This window comes from Bos mutus, chromosome X (assembly GCF_027580195.1).
Source record: "Bos mutus isolate GX-2022 chromosome X, NWIPB_WYAK_1.1, whole genome shotgun sequence".
Classification (NCBI taxonomy): Eukaryota; Metazoa; Chordata; class Mammalia; order Artiodactyla; family Bovidae; genus Bos; species Bos mutus.
In genome coordinates, this window is record NC_091646.1 from 25028653 (window position 1) to 25050078 (window position 21426).

General features: G+C 35.9%; 1 protein-coding gene across 11 annotated transcripts in view; it reads left to right on the forward strand.

The window, feature by feature from the left end:
• Nucleotides 1-21426, forward strand: part of MBNL3 (muscleblind like splicing regulator 3) — a 120857-nt gene that overhangs the window by 31728 nt on the left and 67703 nt on the right. For 9 of the 11 annotated variants that reach the window (XM_070366664.1, XM_005893399.2, XM_070366671.1 and 6 more), the window contains exon 2: nt 19330-20178. In XM_070366664.1, coding sequence (XP_070222765.1) covers nt 20002-20178 — 177 coding nt within the window. In that variant the 5' untranslated portion in view covers nt 19330-20001. The remainder of the gene's footprint in view (nt 1-19329; nt 20179-21426) is intronic. The other 2 variants (XM_070366665.1, XM_070366663.1) reach the window with 1 other exon arrangement.

Sequence of the window (21426 nt, forward strand, 5' to 3'; positions counted from 1 at the left end):
GTAAGTACCTAGTTGTTTAAAGTTTTCCAATTTTTCATGAGACTTTATTCAAGTTTTCTTTATAAGGTCTGAAAAAGGTACTGCTTAAAGATTTGAAAAAATTCTACTTCCATTTATTCTGTTCATTTTTGCCACCTTGAAGCACTGTACCTTTATTTTGATCATATAAAACTTTTTCCTTTTTAATTAACTGATGTGCTAATATCTAGTTAAGTTCTACTTCAGTCTCTAAGGATACAGTTACATCAGCTCTGTTTTCTGCCCCAAGGGGAGCTCTTTACTTTTTTTTCCATCTAGGTCCTTTGTTCTCTCCCACACTGAATTTATTTAAATGTTTGCTTTGACTCAAGTCAAACCTAAACATCAAATTAATACCATAATTTGGTCATTTATACATTTTTCACTTTCTTTAAATGCCTAACAACCAGCCTACCATGTCTGAAACCAGTTCTATGTCATCAGCCTGGATCTTCGATTTATGGAGTGTCTACCTCACACCAGGGATTTTCACATCTGTCATATGATTGAATTCTACTAGGAAACTGAGATGATGAGGTTAAATGTCTTGACCAAGGATTAAATCCAGGTCTTTGTGATTCTAAAGCTCATTCTATATGCTACAGAACTGACCTTTTCATTTTTCTGGGCCTTAGTTTTCTCATCTGTGCAATGAAAACAAATGGATTGAGAGCCTATTAAGTTTCAGGTACCAGGCTAGGTCCTGTGCAAAAGTGGTTCACAGAAATAGTTGCACAGCTATGATCTAACAGGCTCATAATGAGGAGTTCTGTTTGAGAACTGTTTGAAGCCTTCTGCTTGATGTAGGTGAGAAGCTGCCCCCTGAGAAACAAGTGAGATTTCTCCATTTCTATGGAAGCACATTCTACAATTCTATTCTGCCTTAAAATATACAAATTAATAAAATCATGTTGTACCCTTCTTTCTATAAACAGTCTTATTAAGTGTGCGGCATCACAATTGTAGTTTGCTAGAGTATTAAAGTCCATGAGAGGGAGCTCACCTCCCTCTGTGATAACCTAGAGGGAGGGGGTATTTGTATTCATATAGCCAATTCATTTTGTTGTACAGTAGAAACTAATACAACATTGTGAAGCGATTACACTCCAGTAAAAGATTTAAAATGAAACATAAAAAAAGTCCATAAGAAGAGGAACCCTATCCAGTGCCTTGTAGATAGTGCCTAAAAGATATTTCGAGGATAAATAAAGGGGAAAAATAATTTTTGTAAATATATGCATTCTTGCACACAATGGACAATTCAAAGATTTTTTTAAATGAACACTATGTTTTGTATACTGCCACCTTTATTATTTATATAGTTTTCAACTTAGCATTTATTGAGAACCTAGTTGCTCTAAGTACTGTGCTAGGGGAGGTAACATTAAACATACTTATATTTCTGGCAGTGTTAGCATTATTCGGAGAAGGCAATGGCATCCCACTCCAGTACTCTTGCCTGGAAAGTCCCATGGACAGAGGAGCCTGGTGGGCTGCAGTCCATGGGGTCGTGGAGATTCAGACACGACTGAGCGACTTCACTTTCACTTTCCACTTTCATGCATTGGGGAAGGAAATGGCAACCCACTCCAGTGTTCTTGCCTGGAGAATCCCAGGGACGGGGGAGCCTGGTGGGCTGCCGTCTATGGGGTCGCACAGAGTCAGACACGACTGAAGCGACTTAGCAGCAGCAGCAGCAGCAGTAGCATTATTCTTTTATTCTTGAGTGCAGTTATAGAATCTAGAACAGTTTTAATAGAATGGTGGAAATGGAAGTCATCTTGTAGTGAGTGCAAGAATGACTGGGAGTGAGGAAGAGGAAGTATCAGTTGGAAGATATTCTAGCAATGAAGGCTTAGGAAGTCTTCCTTGAGACAGACACGGAGCTGAACTGTAAAAAGTCGCATGGATATTTGTAGGAAGATGCCTGAGGAACATGGTCACACATGGAGTGAGTGAATTCCTAAGGATATTATAGTTTGGCCTGTTAGACAGTAACCTTGTGGGCCTTAACATAAGTCATAAGTTATTTTTAAATGAAAGGTATGTAACATCTGAATTCCTAAAATCATGTCATCTATCCATTAAGATTATCTTTTCCAAATTTGTTAAAATTTGAAAATAAAATGCAAACATGAGGAGCTGTGACTTTCCCATGTTTATAGCCTTGACATCTAGTTATATATAACCAAAGTTAATCCTTAATAAATGTCTGGGATTTCCCTGGTGGCACAATGGATGGGAAGCCCCCTACCATTGCAGGGGACACAGGTTCAATCCTTGGTCTGGGAAGATCACACATGCCAAGGAACAACTTAGCCCATGCTCCACAACTACTGAGTCTGTGCTCTAGAGCCCTTGAGCCTCAACTACAGAAGCCCACATGCCATAACTACCGAAGCCCATGTGCCTAGAGCCCGTGCTCTGCAACAAGAGAAATCACTGCAATGAGAAGCCCGTATACTGCAACGAAGGGTAGCCCACCTCACCACAACTAGAGAAAGTCCGTGTCCAGCAACGAAGACCCAGCACAGCCAAAAATAAATAAAAATAATAAGTGTGTGAAGAATGTATTTATGAGAGAGATTATGGTGAACTACGATCCATATGTATTCAGTAATTGGACATGCGCCATCTACCCTCACTGGCTTAAAGTCCTTCATTTACTTGCCTGAAGCTAGACTTGATCTTTCAGGATTATTTGCAACTCCAGCATTCTTAAAGTCTTTATCCCTTGGTGAAAGAATCTTTTTTGACTTTTGACAAAACTAATAACCCAAGTTGTATTGTTTTGGTGATTACTTATTGGAAAATTGTTTTCTTCCTTGAGGCTTGAATGATTTTAGTGGAACAAGTACAAGTGATGATATCATCCATATTTGGACACTGGGAATTTAAGCTCAGTTTTATGTCAGTGTAAATTGAAGAAGTTTCTATTATGCTGAGAACCTTTATGATCCTTTGTGACATATGTGTGTTAGTCGCTCAGTCGTGTCTGACTCTTCATAACCCCCATGGACTGTAGCCTGCCAGGCTCCTCTGTCTGTGGAGTTATTCAGGCAAGAATACTGGAGTGGGTTGCCATTTCCTTCTCCAGGGGATCTTTCTGACCCAGGGATCGAACCCCAGTCTCCTGCATTGCAGGCAAGTACTGTTATTTAAAATAGAATCGAGGCATTTTGATTTCCTTCATTGATATATTGAATTATATGGCAGTTCAATTTAGTCATTTTAGTCATTCAGTGCTTGGTGATAGAGATGATATCATGTTAACCTAATTTCCTTATCATTCATATAAGATATGCTCACATGATTTTAAGTTGATGAACACAACTTGGTAACTGCAGTATAGAATTTTATTCATTTTAGTGAGATTCCATTCACCTGAGTATAAATGTAAATACTCTCTGTAATTCAATGTTTAAGCCATTACTCCTTTTCTTCCTCCTCCCCCTTTTTTGCTTGGCCATTTAAACTGAGTTGATTTTTGAATGATTCTTATCTAAAGTTATTAATAGTTTCTTATTTTCCATATATGTTGGTGCTTACCTTAGTGAACAGAGTTCCTTGTTGGTTTGATTTCACCATTTCCTTAAGTTTTATTTTAAAATCCTGCTTTCTTTTCAGGCTCTTACTCAGATCATGTCCTGAAATCTTCATGTAGAAAAATCATTTTTATTTTGCCTTCTCATTTTGATTTACATCCTCCAGGTTTTGATACAGCAAGTTTACAAATTATCACAGAGAGAGGAGATTTAAAAGGTGCTGGCTACTTTGCTGTAGTATTATAGCTTCACAGTTTTTTCATAATTTCTCCATCTTGGTTCAGTTTTCACTTTGATTCGGATAGCCATTTTTCTTATAGAGAATTTTATTATTGGGGGAGGGATTTAGTATGCCCAAAGGCTTTTATGCTTTCCTTCTGCCAGCTGGATGCCAGATTTCTGGACCACATGTTCATTTGAATGGGTGATTTTAAACCCAATGTGTCAAGCATTTTCTAACTTATTTGCCGGACATGCGTGAAAAGATATATTCAAAAAATTTTAAGCAATTCACGATCCTCTGGCTTCCATGGATAGGCAGTAATGAGCTTTCATATTGTAATTACAGGAAGCTGGGAAGAAAATTGAGAAACTGGTGATTTTTAGATTAGAATCCATGACTCTATTACTGTGACATCTGAGAACTTTAAGTATTGAAAAACTCAGCACCACTATTTGGTGACAAGTCTGGAACTGAGATTTGTGACAGATTTTGTTTTGAAATTAGACTTTAACATTGCTCGTTAATATTATCTACTTCATAGAATATTGGGATGATTGAATGAAATAATGAATATAAAACTCTTAACACAGTGTCTGGCACAAAATAGAGCTCCATAAGTGTTAACATCTAGAAATACCAGTTGTTTAATAACTAAGATACCACTTTAGAATACATCTTAAAGTCTGTTCAGCGAAACATTTATCCTTCTCATTGTGTTTTAGTGGTTATTTTGTGAACCCTAAACACACTCTTGGAATTTTTTACTCAAAATTTCCAGTATCTCAATTGATTTGAAATTGATATAGAGAATATTTTTAATGGAATAGTTGGTATATTTATTCTGACCACAGAGGACAGAAGGAGAAATGGACTCATAGACAGAAGTACGAAAAGAGAAACCAAAACCAAACATTGGGTTAGCAGGAGGAATATGCCAGATTGTATGTTTTGGCTAGCTATAATAGCAGGAGGGTCAGATGGTTATAAGCATGTGAGCTCAGTCTGATTCTAAAAAGGTTATAGAAATTAAAGAAGACCAGGTAGACCGTAGTAGAAAAGTAGAGTCTAAAGTTTGTCCACAGTAGAGAGGAAATTTAGACAAAATCATGTGTGCAAAGGTGGTTTTCTCTGAAACTGAAAGAGGGTGTTGAGGCAGTTGCATTGAAATTAATGGAAGACACAGGCCCACTGGGGTCAATAAGTCCTTTTAATATTAGTGCCAAGGGACTACCTTTTCCCAGGGATTCAAAGCTTCAGAGATCACCCTTCTGGTTTTCAGAAGTGTGAAATTCACCCATAGCCAGGAATTAAGCTCAAACATGGAAACGTGATGTCAGTGAAAGGAACTAAATGAATCAGGACAATTGGGTTAAATGTTTGGAATCTTCCCACCCATCTGACCATAAGATATCAAATATGATGAAATCAGACTATGCACTCTTCATGTGTAAACTAACAATTTCAGGCATTTTAGCCAAGTAGATGAACCTTTCTGGGCCGCTCTGTTCAAGGCTGAAGTAATCAATAGTTTACTTTGCTCCTTACTGGCTTTGATAATTCTGCTGTAATTTACAGTTATTTGGGGTTTTTTTCATATTTGATATGGGCTTGATTTTTCTATGCCTTCCTTTTTAAAATCTGAAATCTGGATTTAAACTATACACCTTACAGAAGTAGAAACATAAGTTATTTTCTCATTTATTGAGACAAGCTAGAATTGAAGTTGATAGATTTCAGAATTGTTCTTATAGAAGATGAGTATTATATTTCAGGGTTTAGGTGTTGCTTTCCATTCTCAGGGTACAATTAAAGAGATCTTTTTTCCAATTCCTTTCAACTTTGGGGGTTTTGTAATCTTTCCTTTGAGACTTGTTGACACTGACCTTGAAAGATAGAAGAGAACTATTCTACCTGGGCCAGGAAGACAACTGTATAATGATAGTATTATAGTTACACATCTTTCTTTAGTGTTAGCAAAGCCATTTACTACTTGTCCAAAATTCGGTTAAAAAATGTTAAAAGAACAGCCTATTTTACATTTTCTCTAAATTTTTCTATAAAGAAACACTCATAATTTCCAATCCAGTATAAATCACTCTGAAATATCGAGAGAGAAATGGAATTCTTATTTTAGAGGCCACTAAGGATATTCTCAGGACAGTATAAAGTTTGGGAAATAGAGAACTTAAGAGTCTGTCCTGTCTGTTCTCCAAACTCTTCACTTCTAATTCTTTTTAAAAATTTCAGTTTATTGAAGCAAACAAATAAAAATATTCATCCGTTTCTGCCACCCTCACCCCTGGCAGCCACCAATCTCTTTTCTGTATGAACACTTTGGTTTTATATATGTGTACGTATGTATTTTTTTTCATATGTAAGAGATCATATGGTATTTGTCTTTCTCTGACTTATTTCACTTAGCATAAGGCCTTCAAGATCCATTTATGTTGTCACAAATGGCAGGATTTCATTCGTTTTTATGGCTGAATAATATTCCATCATATATACATGTATATCACAGTTTCTTTATTCATGTACACTTGGGTTCTTTCTATACTTTGGCTAATGTAAATAATGCTGCATTGAACATGGAGGTGCATATATCTCTTCAATTTAGTGTTTTTATTTTCTTCAAATAAATACCCAGAAGTGGGATTGCTGTATCATACGGTAGTTCTATTTTTAATTTTTTGAGGAACCTCCAACATTACCGCCAAGAGTGCACTAATGTTCCTTTTTCTTCACATCCAAAGCAACATTTGATATTTCTAGTCTTTTTGATAATAGCCTTTCTAACAGGTGTGAGGTGATAGCTCATTGTGGTTTCTCTGATGATTAACAATGAGCATCTTTTCATGTATCAGTAGGCCACCTGGATATCCTATTTGGAAAAATGTCTATTCAGATCTTCTGCACATTCTAAAATCAGATTCCTTGGCTTTTTTTGCTCTTGAGTTATAGGAGTTCTTTATGTATTTTGGATGCTAGCCCTTTATCAGATATATGATTTGCAAATATTTTCTCCTATTTAGTAGATTGCCTTTTATTCTGTTGTTGGTTTCCTTTGCTGTGCAGAAGCTTTTTATTTCAATGTGGTCCCACTTATTTTTTATTTTGTTGCTTCTATTTTTGGTGTCAGGTTCAAAAAATCATTGCCAAGATCTTTATCAAGGAAGTTACCACCTATGTTTTCTTCCAGCAGTTTAGTGGTTTCAGGTCTTATGTTTAAATCTTTAATCCATTTTGAGTGAATCTTTGTGTGTGGTAAAGATAATGGTTTCGTTTCATTCTTTTGCATGTGGCTATCCAATTCTCCCAACACTGTTTATTGAAGACACTATCCTTTCCTCATCGTGCATTCTTGGCTTCTTTTGTTATATATTAATTGACCATGTATGAGTGGGTTTATTGATGGACTCTCTATTCTTTTCCATTGAACTGTGTGTCTGTTTTTATGGAATACTGTAATTACTATAGCTTTGTAATATAGTTTGAAATCAATACCATGGTGTGATCCCTCCAGCTTTGTTCTTTCTCAAGATTCCTTTGGCTCCTTGGGGTCTTTTATAGTCCCATACAAATTTTAGAACTGATCCACTATTTTTGTAAACAGTCTCACTGGAATTTTGATGGAGCTTGTATTGAACCTGGATATTGCTTTGGGTGATATGGACGTTTTAACAATATTAATTATTTCAATCCATGTGCACAGAGTATCTTTTCATTTATTTCTGTCTTTTAAATTTCTTTCATAATGTCTTAACAGTTTTCAATATATATGTATTTTACCTCCTTGGTTAAATGTATTCCTATGTATTTTCTTCTTTTTGATGCAATTGTAAATAGGATTATTTCCTCACTTTCTCTTTCAGTAGTTCATTATTAGTGTATAGAAACACAGCAAGCTTTTTTGTATTGATTTTGTATCCTACAACTTGCTTGAATTCACTTAACTAGTTTTAAAAGTTTTCTAATGGAGTTTTTAGAGTTTTCTATATATAATATCACATCATCTGCAAATACTTTTTCCCATTCAATTTGGATTTCTTTTTGTTTCTTTTTCTTGCCTAATTTCTCTGGATAGGATTTTCAGTACGACATTGAATAAAATATGTCTGAAGATGTCACTTGTCTTGTTCCTGATATTAGCAGAAAAGCTTTAAGCTTTTAATCATTGAGTATGATATTAGCTGTGGGCTTGTTGTATATGGCTTTTATTATGTTCCTCTATACCCTTTGTTGAGAGTTTTTAACATAAATGGTCCTGAATTTTGTCAGATGATTTTTCTTGAGATTATCATATGATTTTTATCCTTCATTTTGTTAATGTTGTGTAGATGTTAAACCAGCCTTCTATCCCTGGAATAAATCCCACTTGACCAGGATTTTTAAAATAAATAATAAAAATTTTAAAAAATAAAATAAATTTCATTGAGGTATAATTGACATACATTATATTAGTTTCAGATATATTGCATACTGATTTGGTATTTGTATATTATATGAAGGTGTATGATCTTTTTAATGTATTATTGAATTCAGTTTGCTAATATTTTATTGAAGATTTTTGTATCTATGTGCATCAGGGATATTGACCTGTAATTTTCTTTTCTTGTGACAGTTTTGGCTGGTTTTGATAGGGTAATGCTGGCCTTGTAAAATGAGTTTGGAAAAGAACCATTCTCTTCTATTTTTTGGAAGACTTTGAGATGGATTGATGTTAATTTTTCTTTGAATGTTTGGTAGAATTCACCAGTGAAGTCATCTGGTCCTGGACTTTTGTTTGTTGGGAGGTTTTTGATTACTGATTCAATCACCTTATTTGTTATTGGTCTGTTCTGGTTTTCTGTTTCATCATGATTTGGACTTAGTCAGTAGTGTGTTTCTAGGAATTTATCCAGTATTTCTAGGTTGTCCAATTTGCTAGTGTTTAATTCCTCATAGTAGTCTTTTATAATCCTTTGTATTTCTGTGATATCAGTTGTAATATCTACTCTTTTATTTCTAATTTTGAGTCCTCTCCCTTTTTTTTCTTGGTGAATAACTCTTTACTAAAGTAGCCAGCTTTCCAATTAACTCTAGGCAATTAGCTTACAGATATACATTACAGCCATGTGTATAATGTGAATGTGAAATCATGCTTCTAGCAACAATAACTTCAGAGATAGAGGATAGAACTCTTGTGTATTCTTGCTCAGGAAATTTACTTTCCCAGAAAACTCCCTTCAAGTCTACTAGAACTTTGGGCATTGATGTATTAAATTACTTGATCCTTGAAATCAGGGTGTGTTTGGTCCTCGTCCAGCTTTTTCAGCCATAAAGCTTTTTTCCTCTATCCTTTCACTAGTCTTATAAGTGCTCCTAAAAAGGATTGGAGGTTTTGTACTGAGATTGAGAGTCTGAATTTATTGGACACAATACCAGTGATGAAGTCAGGTAAGGATGCCTATGAGATAGTGATGAATCCCTTTACATGATCAAATCATGTAGATGCTACTTTAGTTTACCTCTCTGACAATAGTCATTCTTATGTGACTCACAAATTTGACTAGAGTTCCTTGAGCTGTTTGTAAGTATTTAAAGGATAATTAAACATTTTGTGATAGCTTCTGATAATTGTTTTGCAATTTGTTGCACGTGTGTGTGTTGGTGAATAGTCAGTGTTCGACCAAATCTTATCAGTGAGTAAATTGGCCATGAAAATTCAATTGAGTTCAATTCAGTATGTACTTTGGGAGGAGTGTGAACATTTTCCAGTCACTGAGGTACTGGTTAAAGTCTTGTAGCAAGAATTTACAGGATGCCGTTACAGGCAAAAAATTGCTGTCTAAATGTAATTCCTGGCATGTGCTTGTTCTGTAAGAAAATCTGAAAAAAAAAAAGTCCTTGTTGAAATTTCAAGTATGTTTTTAAAAGGAATTTAAAAGATTGAGATTGAAAAGCATTTGAGCTACTTTGTAAAATTGGGATAGTTATGTGACCTTAATGATGGGGGTCATTGATAAATGTGTAATTAAAATGAAAGCAGGAAGCTGCACTTTCCATTTGTTTCTTTATCTACTTTTCATGCCAGCCTGATTTGAATCATTGCCTGTCATATCCTCCCAAAGCCTGTGAACTAGAGAGAAACACTCTGGCTTCCACCCACTTCTCTCTCATCTTTTCTTCTTCCAGAGTGTGTCAGGTGTGTAAACTTTGCTCTGATAGTGTTGTGTGCTCCTTAAATAAAACAATTTTTCAAGGGCGGATCATTGTTAACCATACTGTGTTTATGGCCACTAAGTTTCTACTCTGCTTAAAATCTTTTATTTGTGTAGTAAGCATACACTCCTGGAGCCATTTTTAAGAATCTTCAGAAACTACCTACACCATAGTTTCTCTACCACAGTATAACCTGCTATCCTAGCTAGCCCATGTCTGCTCACCATCCTACAAAAGCTTCTCATCCTCATCTGTGCTGTTCCTCTCTCCAGAAAGTCTCTCTGACCCTCCACCCTCACCTAGGTTCTGCCCTCACCTAGGTCCTTCTCATTCTTTAAGGTCCAGCTCCACTTTCTCTTCTTAGAAAACTCCCTTGACAACTTCAGGCCTGAGTGATATCCTCTTCTCAGAACTCTCATCCCGTTTGTTGTTAATGTCATTGAATTTTGCCGTTAATTGTCTACATTACTGCTGCTGCTGTTTCGGCGCTGGGTTGTGTCCGACTCTTTGTGACTCCAAGAACCATAGAGCCCACCAGGCTCCTTTGTCCATGGGATTTCCCAGGCAAGAATACTGTAGTGGTTTGCCATCCCCTTCTCCAGGGGATCATTCCCACCCAGAGACTGACCCGGTGTTTCCTGTGTCTCCTGCTTGGCAGGTGGATTCTCTACCACTGAGCCGCCTGAAAAGCCCCAGTTGTCTACATTGTTAGCTTTTATTTCACATCATGTTGTTTGTATCTCCCAAACTCGATAGAGGTTTGTTGAGTACAGGCAGTGTTTTAAACTCATCTGGTTCCCCCGATGCGTGTGACATAAGTCTGTGCCTATAGTTGGTGGACATAATGAATGTTTGTTGATTAACCGATATTTTCCCACATGAATATTTTTTTAATTTATTTATTGAGATATAGTTGATTTATGATCTTATTAATATAAAAGTTTCAGGTATACAACATAGTGATTCACAATTTTTGAAAGATTGTACTCTGTTTATAGCTCTTATGAAATATTGGCTATATTCCCTGTGCTCTACAATATATTCTTGTAGCTCATTTTATGCATAATAGTTTGTAGCTCTTAACCCCCTACCCCTAAATTGCCCCCTCCCCTTCCCTCTCCCCAGTGGCAACCACTCATTTGTTCTATGTGAGTCTGCTTTTTTGATACTCATTTAATGTTTTTATTCCATATACAAGTGATAACATACAGTATTTCTCTAACTCATTTCACTAAGCTTAATACCCTCTAAGTCCATCCATGTTGTTGCAAATGGTAACATTTCATTCCTTTTTCTTGCTGAGTTGTATTCCATTGTATATGTATTCCACATTTTCTTTATCCATTCATCTGTTGATGGACACTTAGGTTGTTTCCATATCTTGACTGTTGTAAAGAATGCTCCTTTGAGCATTGGGGGTGCGTGTACATTTTCAAACTAGTGTTTTCAGTTTCTTGGGATGTATTCCCAGGATTTCCTGGATCATATGGCAGTTCTATTTTTAGTTTGAGGAACCTCCATACTGTTCTCCACAGTGGCTGCACCAATTTACACTTCCATTGACAATGTACAAGGGTTCCCTTTTTTCCACATCTTCACCAACATTTATTATTCCACATGAATGTTTTTAAAGACCTCATCTGTTTGAACTTTAGGGAATCATAATAGGTATTTTTTAAATAGATAAAATGAATGATGGTACAATTTTTTGTTTATTTTCGCCACTCTCCCATCTCCATTCATGGCCAACCAATTGAATGTACAGTTCTCAGGACCAGGATTTAATCTTGTTCACCTTTGCATCCCCAGCACCTGGATCAGTGCCTAGGTCAGTTGGATACCCAATAAATATTTGTTGAATGCATCTTCAGCAAAATCACCCTACACATATTAAATGCAATCAGTCTTGTGACATTTTGTATTTCTTTCATCTCAAATGCTTGAACATTATAGGGTTTTAATTGCCAAGTATATTAAGTTCCTGTCGTCTTCAATTTTAAATTCAGTTTTTTTGTTATCTTTTAGTGGCTCTGGGATTTCTGTCCCACAGACATAAGCAATTAACCAGTGCTTTTATATAACGACTGTGTTCAGAATCCAGTTTTAGGTTGTTTTTACGTTAAACTGGATTAGTTTTAAATATTCACACGGCATTTATTAGCAAATTCTCATAATTTAATATATTATTTTTAAAGAGATAGATCTTTTTTTATTTTTTAAAAGATGAACTCCTCTGACCAACAAAACCAATCACATCTGTTGCCAGAGGTATGTTTGAAAGAGACACTGTAGCACCTGTTTTTTTTTTTTTTCCCTTTTATGACCAGTGTATGAACTGAGGTTTTATGAAATAAAATAATGAAATATGAAATAAAATAATAAAATAATTGCTTTATGAAATAGAATAATTTGACTTACCTGAGTTTTGTAAAAGATAAAGCTATTATCCTGGGAATATTGTGAAAAAAATTCAGTGAGGCTTTTTTTTTTTTTTTAAAGCTTAATGAAAAAATTCTGCACATAGGTGAAATATCCTTATTTTCAGAGACTATTTTTTTGTTCAGATAGAAAACTCAGTTTTCCATCAGATGCTTGTGAAATCATGGTTTCCATATGTAGATCTGAGGACCTCTCATATGCTTGAAGAACACAGATTGGTGGACCACTAAGCAAAACACGTGAGGGAAATAGAACTTGAAGCAAATTCGAAAACTTGAAAGCTTTTAAACTTTGTCAGCCTGCCAATTCAAGCAGTGTGTGGCAGGCATGTCATATATTCATAGAGCCAAAATAAATGGCCACAAGGAATTCCGAGGTAATACAGATGTAAGGAAAGCTTAAAATGGAAAGAAAGAAAACATTGTTTTCATTGTTTATTCAGGAGGTTGATAAATGCATTTAAAGAAATGCCTCTTGAGATATTGCTTTAGCTGCCAGAGAACATCTTTGTGATCTTCTGGACCAGGCATTGGCAATGTTTCTGTGTTATGTGCTGACTTGTGAAGGGGAGGTAAAAGAAAGGAGGAGATGAGGAAAATGTAGCAAAAAGTGAGGGCGAAAGTAGCTGCTGTCAGTGACCTTGCAAGCCGCTCTGGAGCAAGGTACTATTTCCATTGTATCAGTTGAAAATATTTATTTATTTTGTTTTACCATCAAGAAAAATTCCATGAGAAAATGTGTGAACCTTTAAATATATGTAATATATATATTTTTTCATGTTCTTTTCCATTATAGCTTATTATAAGATTGAATATGATTCCCTATGCTATACAGTAGGACCTTGTTGTTTATTTGTTTATGTATAGTAGTTTGTATCTGCTAATCCTAAATTTCTAATTTATCTCTTCCTGTCCCTTTCCCCTTTGGTAACTGTAAGTTAGTTTTCTGTGTCTGTGAGTCTGTTTCTCTTTTATAAATAAGTTCATTTATATCATATATTAAATTCCACATATTAGTGATATATGATATTTGTCTTTGTCTGACTTTTTTCACTTAATATGCTACTCTCTAGGTCCATCCATGTTGCTGAAAATGGCAATATTTCATTTTTATGGCTCAGTAGTATGCCATTATGTGTGTGTATATGTATATATATATATACATACATATATATATATATATATATATATATATAGGCTTCCCTGGTGGCTCAGATGATAAAGAATCTGCCTGCAATGCGGGAGACCTGGGTTCAATCCCTGGGTTGGGAAGATCCCCTGGAGGAGGGTGTGACAACCCACTCCAGTATTCTTGCCTGGAGAATCCCCTTGGACAGAGTAGCCTGGCAGCCTACAGTCCATGGGGTTGCAAAGAGTCTGACGTGGCTAAGTGACTAAGCACGCACACACATACACATATATACACACCACATTTTCTTTATCCAGTCATCTGTTGATGGGCACTTGGACTTTTTCTTTATCTTGGCTATTGTACATAGTGCTGCAGTGAAACTGTCTTTTCCATCGTATCTTTTTGCCTCCTTTGTTGAAAATTAATTGACTATAGGTGTGTCAGTTTATTTTCTTGCTCTCTATTCTGTTCCGTTGACATGTGTCTGTTTCTGTGTCAGTACCACACTGTTTTGATTACTGTAGCTTTATAGTATAGCCTAAAGTCAGGGAGCGTGATACCTCCAGCTTTTTTCTTTTTCTTCAAGATTGCTTTGGCAGTTTGGGGTCTTTTATGGCTCTATATTAATTTTAGGATTATTTGTTCCAATTCTGTTAAAAAAAAATCCCCTTTAAAAATCACATGAAAAAATACTTAGGAATAAACCTGACCAAGGAAATAAAAGACTTATATTCTGAAAACAATAAAACATTGCTAAAGGGAATTGAAGATGATTTAAAGAAATAGAAAGATATCCCATGCTCTTGTATTGGAAAAATTGGCCATGCTACCAAAAGAAATCTACAGATTTAATGCAATCCCGATCAAAATAATCATGACATTTAAAAAAATCCAAGATAAGATATTGTTGCTATCAAAAGAGCAGTAATAGACCATTCCTTATGGAAACTGAGTGCTGTATATATCAATAATTTCAAATATTAATCAGATCAGATCAGTTGCTCAGTCGTGTCTTCAACTTGAAAGCTAGAATTATGAGAAAATACTCGACTTTACGTGTCTGATAGATATGAAACTGACAGAGGTGGCCAAAGCTCAGTCAGCCTAGAAGGTTCTCAACTGACAAAACTCCTTGCTTGAAAGGGTTAGTTACCATTTAATCTTTGACCTTTCACAGTAAGAATCCCAAGAAATGCTTAAATGCTCGAATTTGAAATGAGAAAAACTAAGTAAGACATGGTCTCTATTTTTATGGAATTTACAGTCTAATAAGGGAGAAAAGTTAAGAGCCTAAAAAGTGTGATCCGTACCATAAGAGAGATACAATATTGTGACATGATTAAGAAGGTGGGCTCTGGTCTCAGACTGGTGGGTTTGAACCAGGTCTTGATGGTAGCTACATGAAGTTGTGTAAGACTCAAACCTTCCCCACCTCTGTTTCCCCATCTATAAAATGGGAACAGTAGTACTGTCTTCAAGAGGAATCCTAAAGGCAGTAAAACTTGGTAATTTCTGGGATACTGCTTTTAGTGACTTGTTTCTTTTTTTTTTTTTGACTTGTTTCTATTCAATAATGTTTGAGTGTGTGTTTAAGAGTGTCGTTAAGTTACGGTGCTTGATGTACCATTCATGGGTGAATTGGAGGCTCATGTTAGAATACCTAGAGTCTGCTTCCAGCCCTTCATAAACTCTCATAATCATTCTACTTAACTAGGCCTTTTGTTTCTTCTCTATTTAAACGAGCATAGGAAGTTCCATGACGGCAGGGACCTTATCTGTCTTGTTCCACATCTAGAACACTGCTTGGCATATAGTAGACATGGATAAATGTTGGTATAGTACAACTTGGAGATATTATGAAGATGGCAGTACAATATGTGTGAACATAACTTTGAGAAGGAATCATAAGTACTACACAGAAATGCTTGATTTTCCTTCTTTAAGAATCCTGAGAGAGATAAGAGATAGGAAACTGCTACATTTCTCTTCCAGGATCTAAGCATGAGATTTAGAGTCAAGAGAATCTTGCCAGGAGCTGTGCTTCTACCACTAAAGGCTGTGTAACTTCAGATAAATAATTTAACCTCCTTGAACTTCATTTCTTTCTCTGGTCTTTTTTGGGTTATCTCCTATGCTGTAGAGTATTTTTTAGGGCTCCAAAGATCAATGAGATAAAAACACTATAAAAATATTATACAAGTACAAATGTACTAAGAAATGGTAACTTCTTAAGTTCTTCCTTAGAATCATGAAAAGCAAAATTGCATTCCTATTACTCAAGTCTAAAGTAGTTAAGATAAAGTTGTGTTGTCTCCCAAACAAAGTTGATTTTTAAAATGGACCCCCTCACCCCTGGCTTTTATACACAGATGAGCAAAGCTGCACGAGGGAACCAACGTCTCTGCAGTGTCACGCCAGCTCTTTTTAGCTGTTGCACCTAGCTGGTTCTGTGCCAGCTCCAAAAATAGTTCCAGTCTGAAGGAAGACATGCAGACAAGTTCTGGCTGGAAATGTTTTGAGGAACTGGCCAGGGGCCCATCAGAGGTTACAGGCCAATTTTAAAAATGAAGAAAATTCCTTCTCCCATTCCCTCTGTCTTATATAAAATGCATGGCCAGAGTTCAATTCCTGTTTGTATTTTTCCTTTGTCAAAGTTTAAAGTTCAAATTTATTATTTATTACTGTTTCTGTACTTGATAGACCAATAGAAAAAAATCTTCCTCCAGAACCTTACTCACTGTCTTATGCGCTGAGAAAAAAAATGTTATATAGATATATATTCTTTTGTGTTATTTTTTCTTTCAAATATATTTAGGCAACCTATATGATTTAGTTATAGGACTAAATTTGACTACTTCTTTAAATATAAACTTACAAACTCAAATGACATACTCATTTAGAAGTACTTTCTATAATACAGATGTGGAAATGAATTTATTCTTGAAGTTCAACTTAGGAATACTACTTAGAAGAATTTGTATCTAAGAAAGAAAAGATTGGGGTAGCCAATTCTATCACCTGTGAGACTTTTTTGTTGTTGTCGTGTCTCTTTAGACTTAATAAATAGCTTTTTCAATATATAATCCACATACTGTCCAGCTCACTCATTTAAAGTACACAGTTTAGTGAATGGGCTTTTAGTATATTTGAAACCTTGCAACCATTACCACTATCTAATTCCAGAATATTTTCATCGCCCTCAAAGGAGACCCTATACACATTCAGTAGTCATTCCACTTTCTTCTATTCTCCAGGCCCTTACAACCATTAACTTGCTTTCTGACTCAGGATTTAATATCAGTGGAACCATACAGCATGTGGCCATCATGACTGGCTTCTTCCACTTAGCATCATTTTTTCAAGGTTCATTCATGTTGTGGCATGTGTCAATACTTTATTCCTTTTTAGGATAGAATGATATTTCATTGTGTGGATATATCACATTTTGTATATCCACCCATCTGCTGATGGACACTTTGAATGTATCCACGTCTTGGCTACTATGAATAGTGCTGCTATGAACACGAGTGTACAAATATGTCTTCAAGACCCTGCTTTCAGTTCTTCTGTGTCTATACCTAGGCATAGAAGTGCTCAGTCATATGGTAACTGTTCAACAGTTTGAGGAACCATCAGACTGTTTGCCACAGCAGCTGCACTGTTTTACATTCCCACCACCAATGTTCAATAGCCCCAGTTTCTCCAATTTTTCTCTTTTTTTATTGCAGTCATCCTAATGGATATGAAGTGGTATCACTTTGTGATTTTCATTTGTATTTCCCAATCTGGCTGCTTAATTAAAGAATATACTTTAAATGTTTTGCTAGAGGTCATTCACCTGACAACCTTAACCCTCCAGAATATACTGCATGGAACATATTGCAAAAGGGTTTCCAAATCTGTAAGAGTAGTCACACACCACACACCTTCTGCATGAAAGCCTGGTACTTTGTCCCCAGACCTCTCTTATAGTGAATAACTAACTCTTAATTAACATTCACGATTATGTAGTCCAGAAAGGAGCTGAACAGTCCACCATGGCAGATACTGTGGCAAGAAGGGAAGTTACCAGTAGAAGTGACGATTAACAATCTGCTACTGAAGGAGAATTATAATACTTCCCAGGACATTTATAACCCTAAGTCTTCAACCAGAGGTCAAATTATGCTCAGGACTTTTTAAGAAGGCAAAGCTACATATAATACGTTTTGGAAATATTTCCATGAAGAATGACTTAGAGAAACACGTTTTGCTCTTAAATGGATAAGCTTGGGTTTTCCGTATATTTAATTTCCTAATAGTATCTAAAAAATCAGGTGAATGTAAAGATAAACCAAAAATTCAGATTTTGTAAAATTACTGAAGAAACTATTTAAAAACGATACTGGATGCTTGGGGCTGGTGCACTGGGACGACCCAGAGGGATGGTACGGGGAGGGAGGAGGGAGGAGGGTTCAGGATGGGGAACACGTGTATACCTGTGGTGGATCACGTTGATATATGGCAAAACCAATACAATATTGTAAAGTTAAAAAATTTTTAAAAAAAAAGAAAAAAAATAAATGAAATGTTTTCAAGAACTTTAATACTGCTTTTTTGATGGATTAACAATCGGTTGATTTGTCTGATACTCCGAGCTTACTTTGGCTGTAGAAAATCCCAGTTAATTTTGGTACGTGTTCATGGTAGAATGCTGGCAAATTAATATTTATCTTCTCTGAGTTCCTGGAAATTGTTGCTGGCTGACAGTGGGTTGAAGTGCAAACCCTAAAACTGCACAGTATTCAATGTATGACCAGTGTATGGAACAGTGCGTTCTGTCTCACTTATTTGTCCACGCTGAAACTTCCTTCTGAGTTTCTCAATATCCCTTCATAAAGACTGAGACCTAAATAGAGAATACACAGAAAAAAATAAATCCAGCATCATTTCAAGGGTTTCTTTCTTGAACTGAAGCACATTTCCATTTTGCAGTCTTTCCCCTACCTCATTTGCAGTGGGTCTCCAGCTAGTTATGTCATGACTGTTTTATGTGATCATCAACAATTACATTTCAAGTACACAGTGTCCTCTTTCTGATTTCTGGATTCTGAGAGCAGAACGAGCCTTCAAGCAGACCACAGTAAAGCCAGTTTAATGGTAGGCCTTTGGTAGCCTCTAAAAGCTGGAGACACACAGGTGTCTAAAGGTGCATAAAGGGATGTCACATCAGGGTCTGGCATTTTCTGTGCAGTGGAACCCCAGATGAATTTCTGCCCCCAAACAGATCAAAATGCAAGTCTTTTTTTCCTTTTAATTGGGCTGTTGCCAAGTCTTATATTTCAACAGTAAGTAAAAGAGGTGGCTTTCTTTTACTAGTAGAATTCTACACTGGGAAATGGCCTTCTTACTGACAATGGCTGACTATGCTGCGCTGCACCTTTGGTATGTAGATGAATGCGTGTGTGCTTAGTTCCTCAGTCATGTCCGACTCTTGGCACCCTATGGACTATAGCCCACCAGGCTCCTCTGTCCATGGAATTCTCCAGACAGTAATACTGGAATGGGTTACCATTTCCTCCTCCAGGGGATCTTCCTGACCCAGGGATTGAACCTGCGTCTCCTGTGGCTCCTGCATTGCAGGCAGTTTCTTTACTGCTGAGTGACGGGGGAAGCCCCAGTATCTAGATGCTTCCTGTTTTAAAGAGGTTATGTTACTGCTTTCCAAATCTAGAGTTTAAAACAAAAGCATTGTGTTAAATTAGCTAATTTTAATTTATTTTATTTTTGCAGGTTTCTGGAAAAGTGCCTTTTCTGAAAACGCTGCAACTTGGATTCCACCTCAGAGCTGTATCTTTCTAAACCCGTGTCCCTACCACCATCACTGCCCCCTCTCCCCACCTGTGCCCCCAAATTTTCTTAATTTTCATAGTCATTTTCTCTCCTCCTGATTTTGCAACCAAAAGAAAAATCTTGCAGTTCTAACATCCTACCAATCTTAATCTTTAAATCCAAGATATAGGGAGAAAACCTTTTCTCCCCTTGATCTGAGACCATTCCACAAATTGACGGGCAGCCAGCAGCATATGCTCTTTTGTAAGAATAATTGAAAACATCAACTGGAGAGCACAGAATCCTTTTGAAATTCTGCCAGTTATTTGAAGTAACTTTGGCAGAGGAAAAACAAAACACTCAATATCTTAACGTTGACAGTTGCCTTCTTAAGAGTTGGTCTCTAATTTGACTTTTGGTTATTCTGATACAATTTTTATTTTACGGTGGGCCTTTTGTTTGACTACTCAGACCGAATTTGACTTAATTCAACCCTAAGTGCTAACAAAGAAGCATTTCACCAAAGCAACCTGTTAGCTCTTCACATTTAGCTGGAATTTATTTTTAACCTTTCAACAGCAGCACTAATAGTGCCCTAGAGAAGGTGTACTTGATTTTGAGTTCACTTTCAATATGACGGCTTTCAGTATTGCCCTGGTTCGTGATGCCAAGTGGCTGACTTTGGAAGTGTGTAGAGAATTTCAGAGAGGAACCTGCTCTCGAGCTGATGCAGATTGCAAGTTTGCCCATCCGCCAAGAATTTGCCATGTGGAAAATGGTCGCGTGGTGGCTTGTTTTGATTCTCTAAAGGTGAGTCTCATCTAAATGCATATCATTTAAAATTGACACTTGTTGATTTCTGGGCATTTTGAAATATGTTGTACTTTGAAATTAGTCAAGTTAATAGTATGAAAGTGATAGGTTTGTTTTTTAAGGCAGGATGGAGACTTTGTATTTGTAGAACTAAGCCAGACTAAAGCACACCCATCAAAGCTCACTGACCAAGATAGATAGAGAAAAAAGTTCAAGAATTTTTGTAGGAGAAACTGTAGCCTTGCTTTACTTTACTTCTGTATTTATTATTTAGATTTTTAATGCAGTGATCATAATCCTCAGATTAACTTAGAGAAGTCCTTACTGAAATAGTTTATTATCTGTGTTACCAAAAGATACTTGGCAGGGACCAATCAGAGGGTAAATAAAGTCAGATGGAGAGAGTAAAATGTGAAAATCTCATCATCCAGGAGGAAAATGATGGCATTTTGAATTTTCTTAGTCAAAGTCTACTTTGAACCTTTAACTTGAACTTACTGCTACAATACTAGGTTCATATCATTTTCTTCCTAAATAACTGATTGACCAATTTCAGATTTGTGAGCACATTTTATAAGGAAAGTTTTATTGCCAAGGTTATCAAACCTGAATATTATGTAGTAGAGTACAAATAAAATATGAGGGAGGATGAAATATTATATAGAATAGAACATATATGATTGCAGAACAAAAAATATACTGATTTCCATGTTTTATTCATGGTTATCCTTAAATTAGGGGTAAACATGTACAAATTAAAGCATAGGAGTTAAAAATGGTCATAGATTCCTGGTTTAACTAATAAGATTTGCTATGATGCATTTGAGATTTTTTTCAAAATATGTTAAAATGAATTGATATTAATAAGAACCTTTTCAATTTCTTAATACTGTTTTACTTTATCAAGACCAATTTTATCTCATTAACATTTTTATTTATGGCTGCATTGGCTAATAGAGATGTATTTTTTTGTATGATCACTTATTCAGAAAACATTTTATCATGATATCCTATTTAAGTAGTTACTTTTGCTTATGTTTTGATTGCTAGTTTTTGTTTCAAACCATTCCAGTTCAAGAATGGTCACTAGTTATAAAGATAATGGCAACTCCTAACATTGAAAATGTCTGAATTGCTCTTTTTTGTAGCAGATATTCTGACTAAAGGGCTTATTCTGTTTTCTTTATTTCATTTTCATTCAAGTTTCATCTATAATTATTTTACGTATTATTTAAATCATTTATG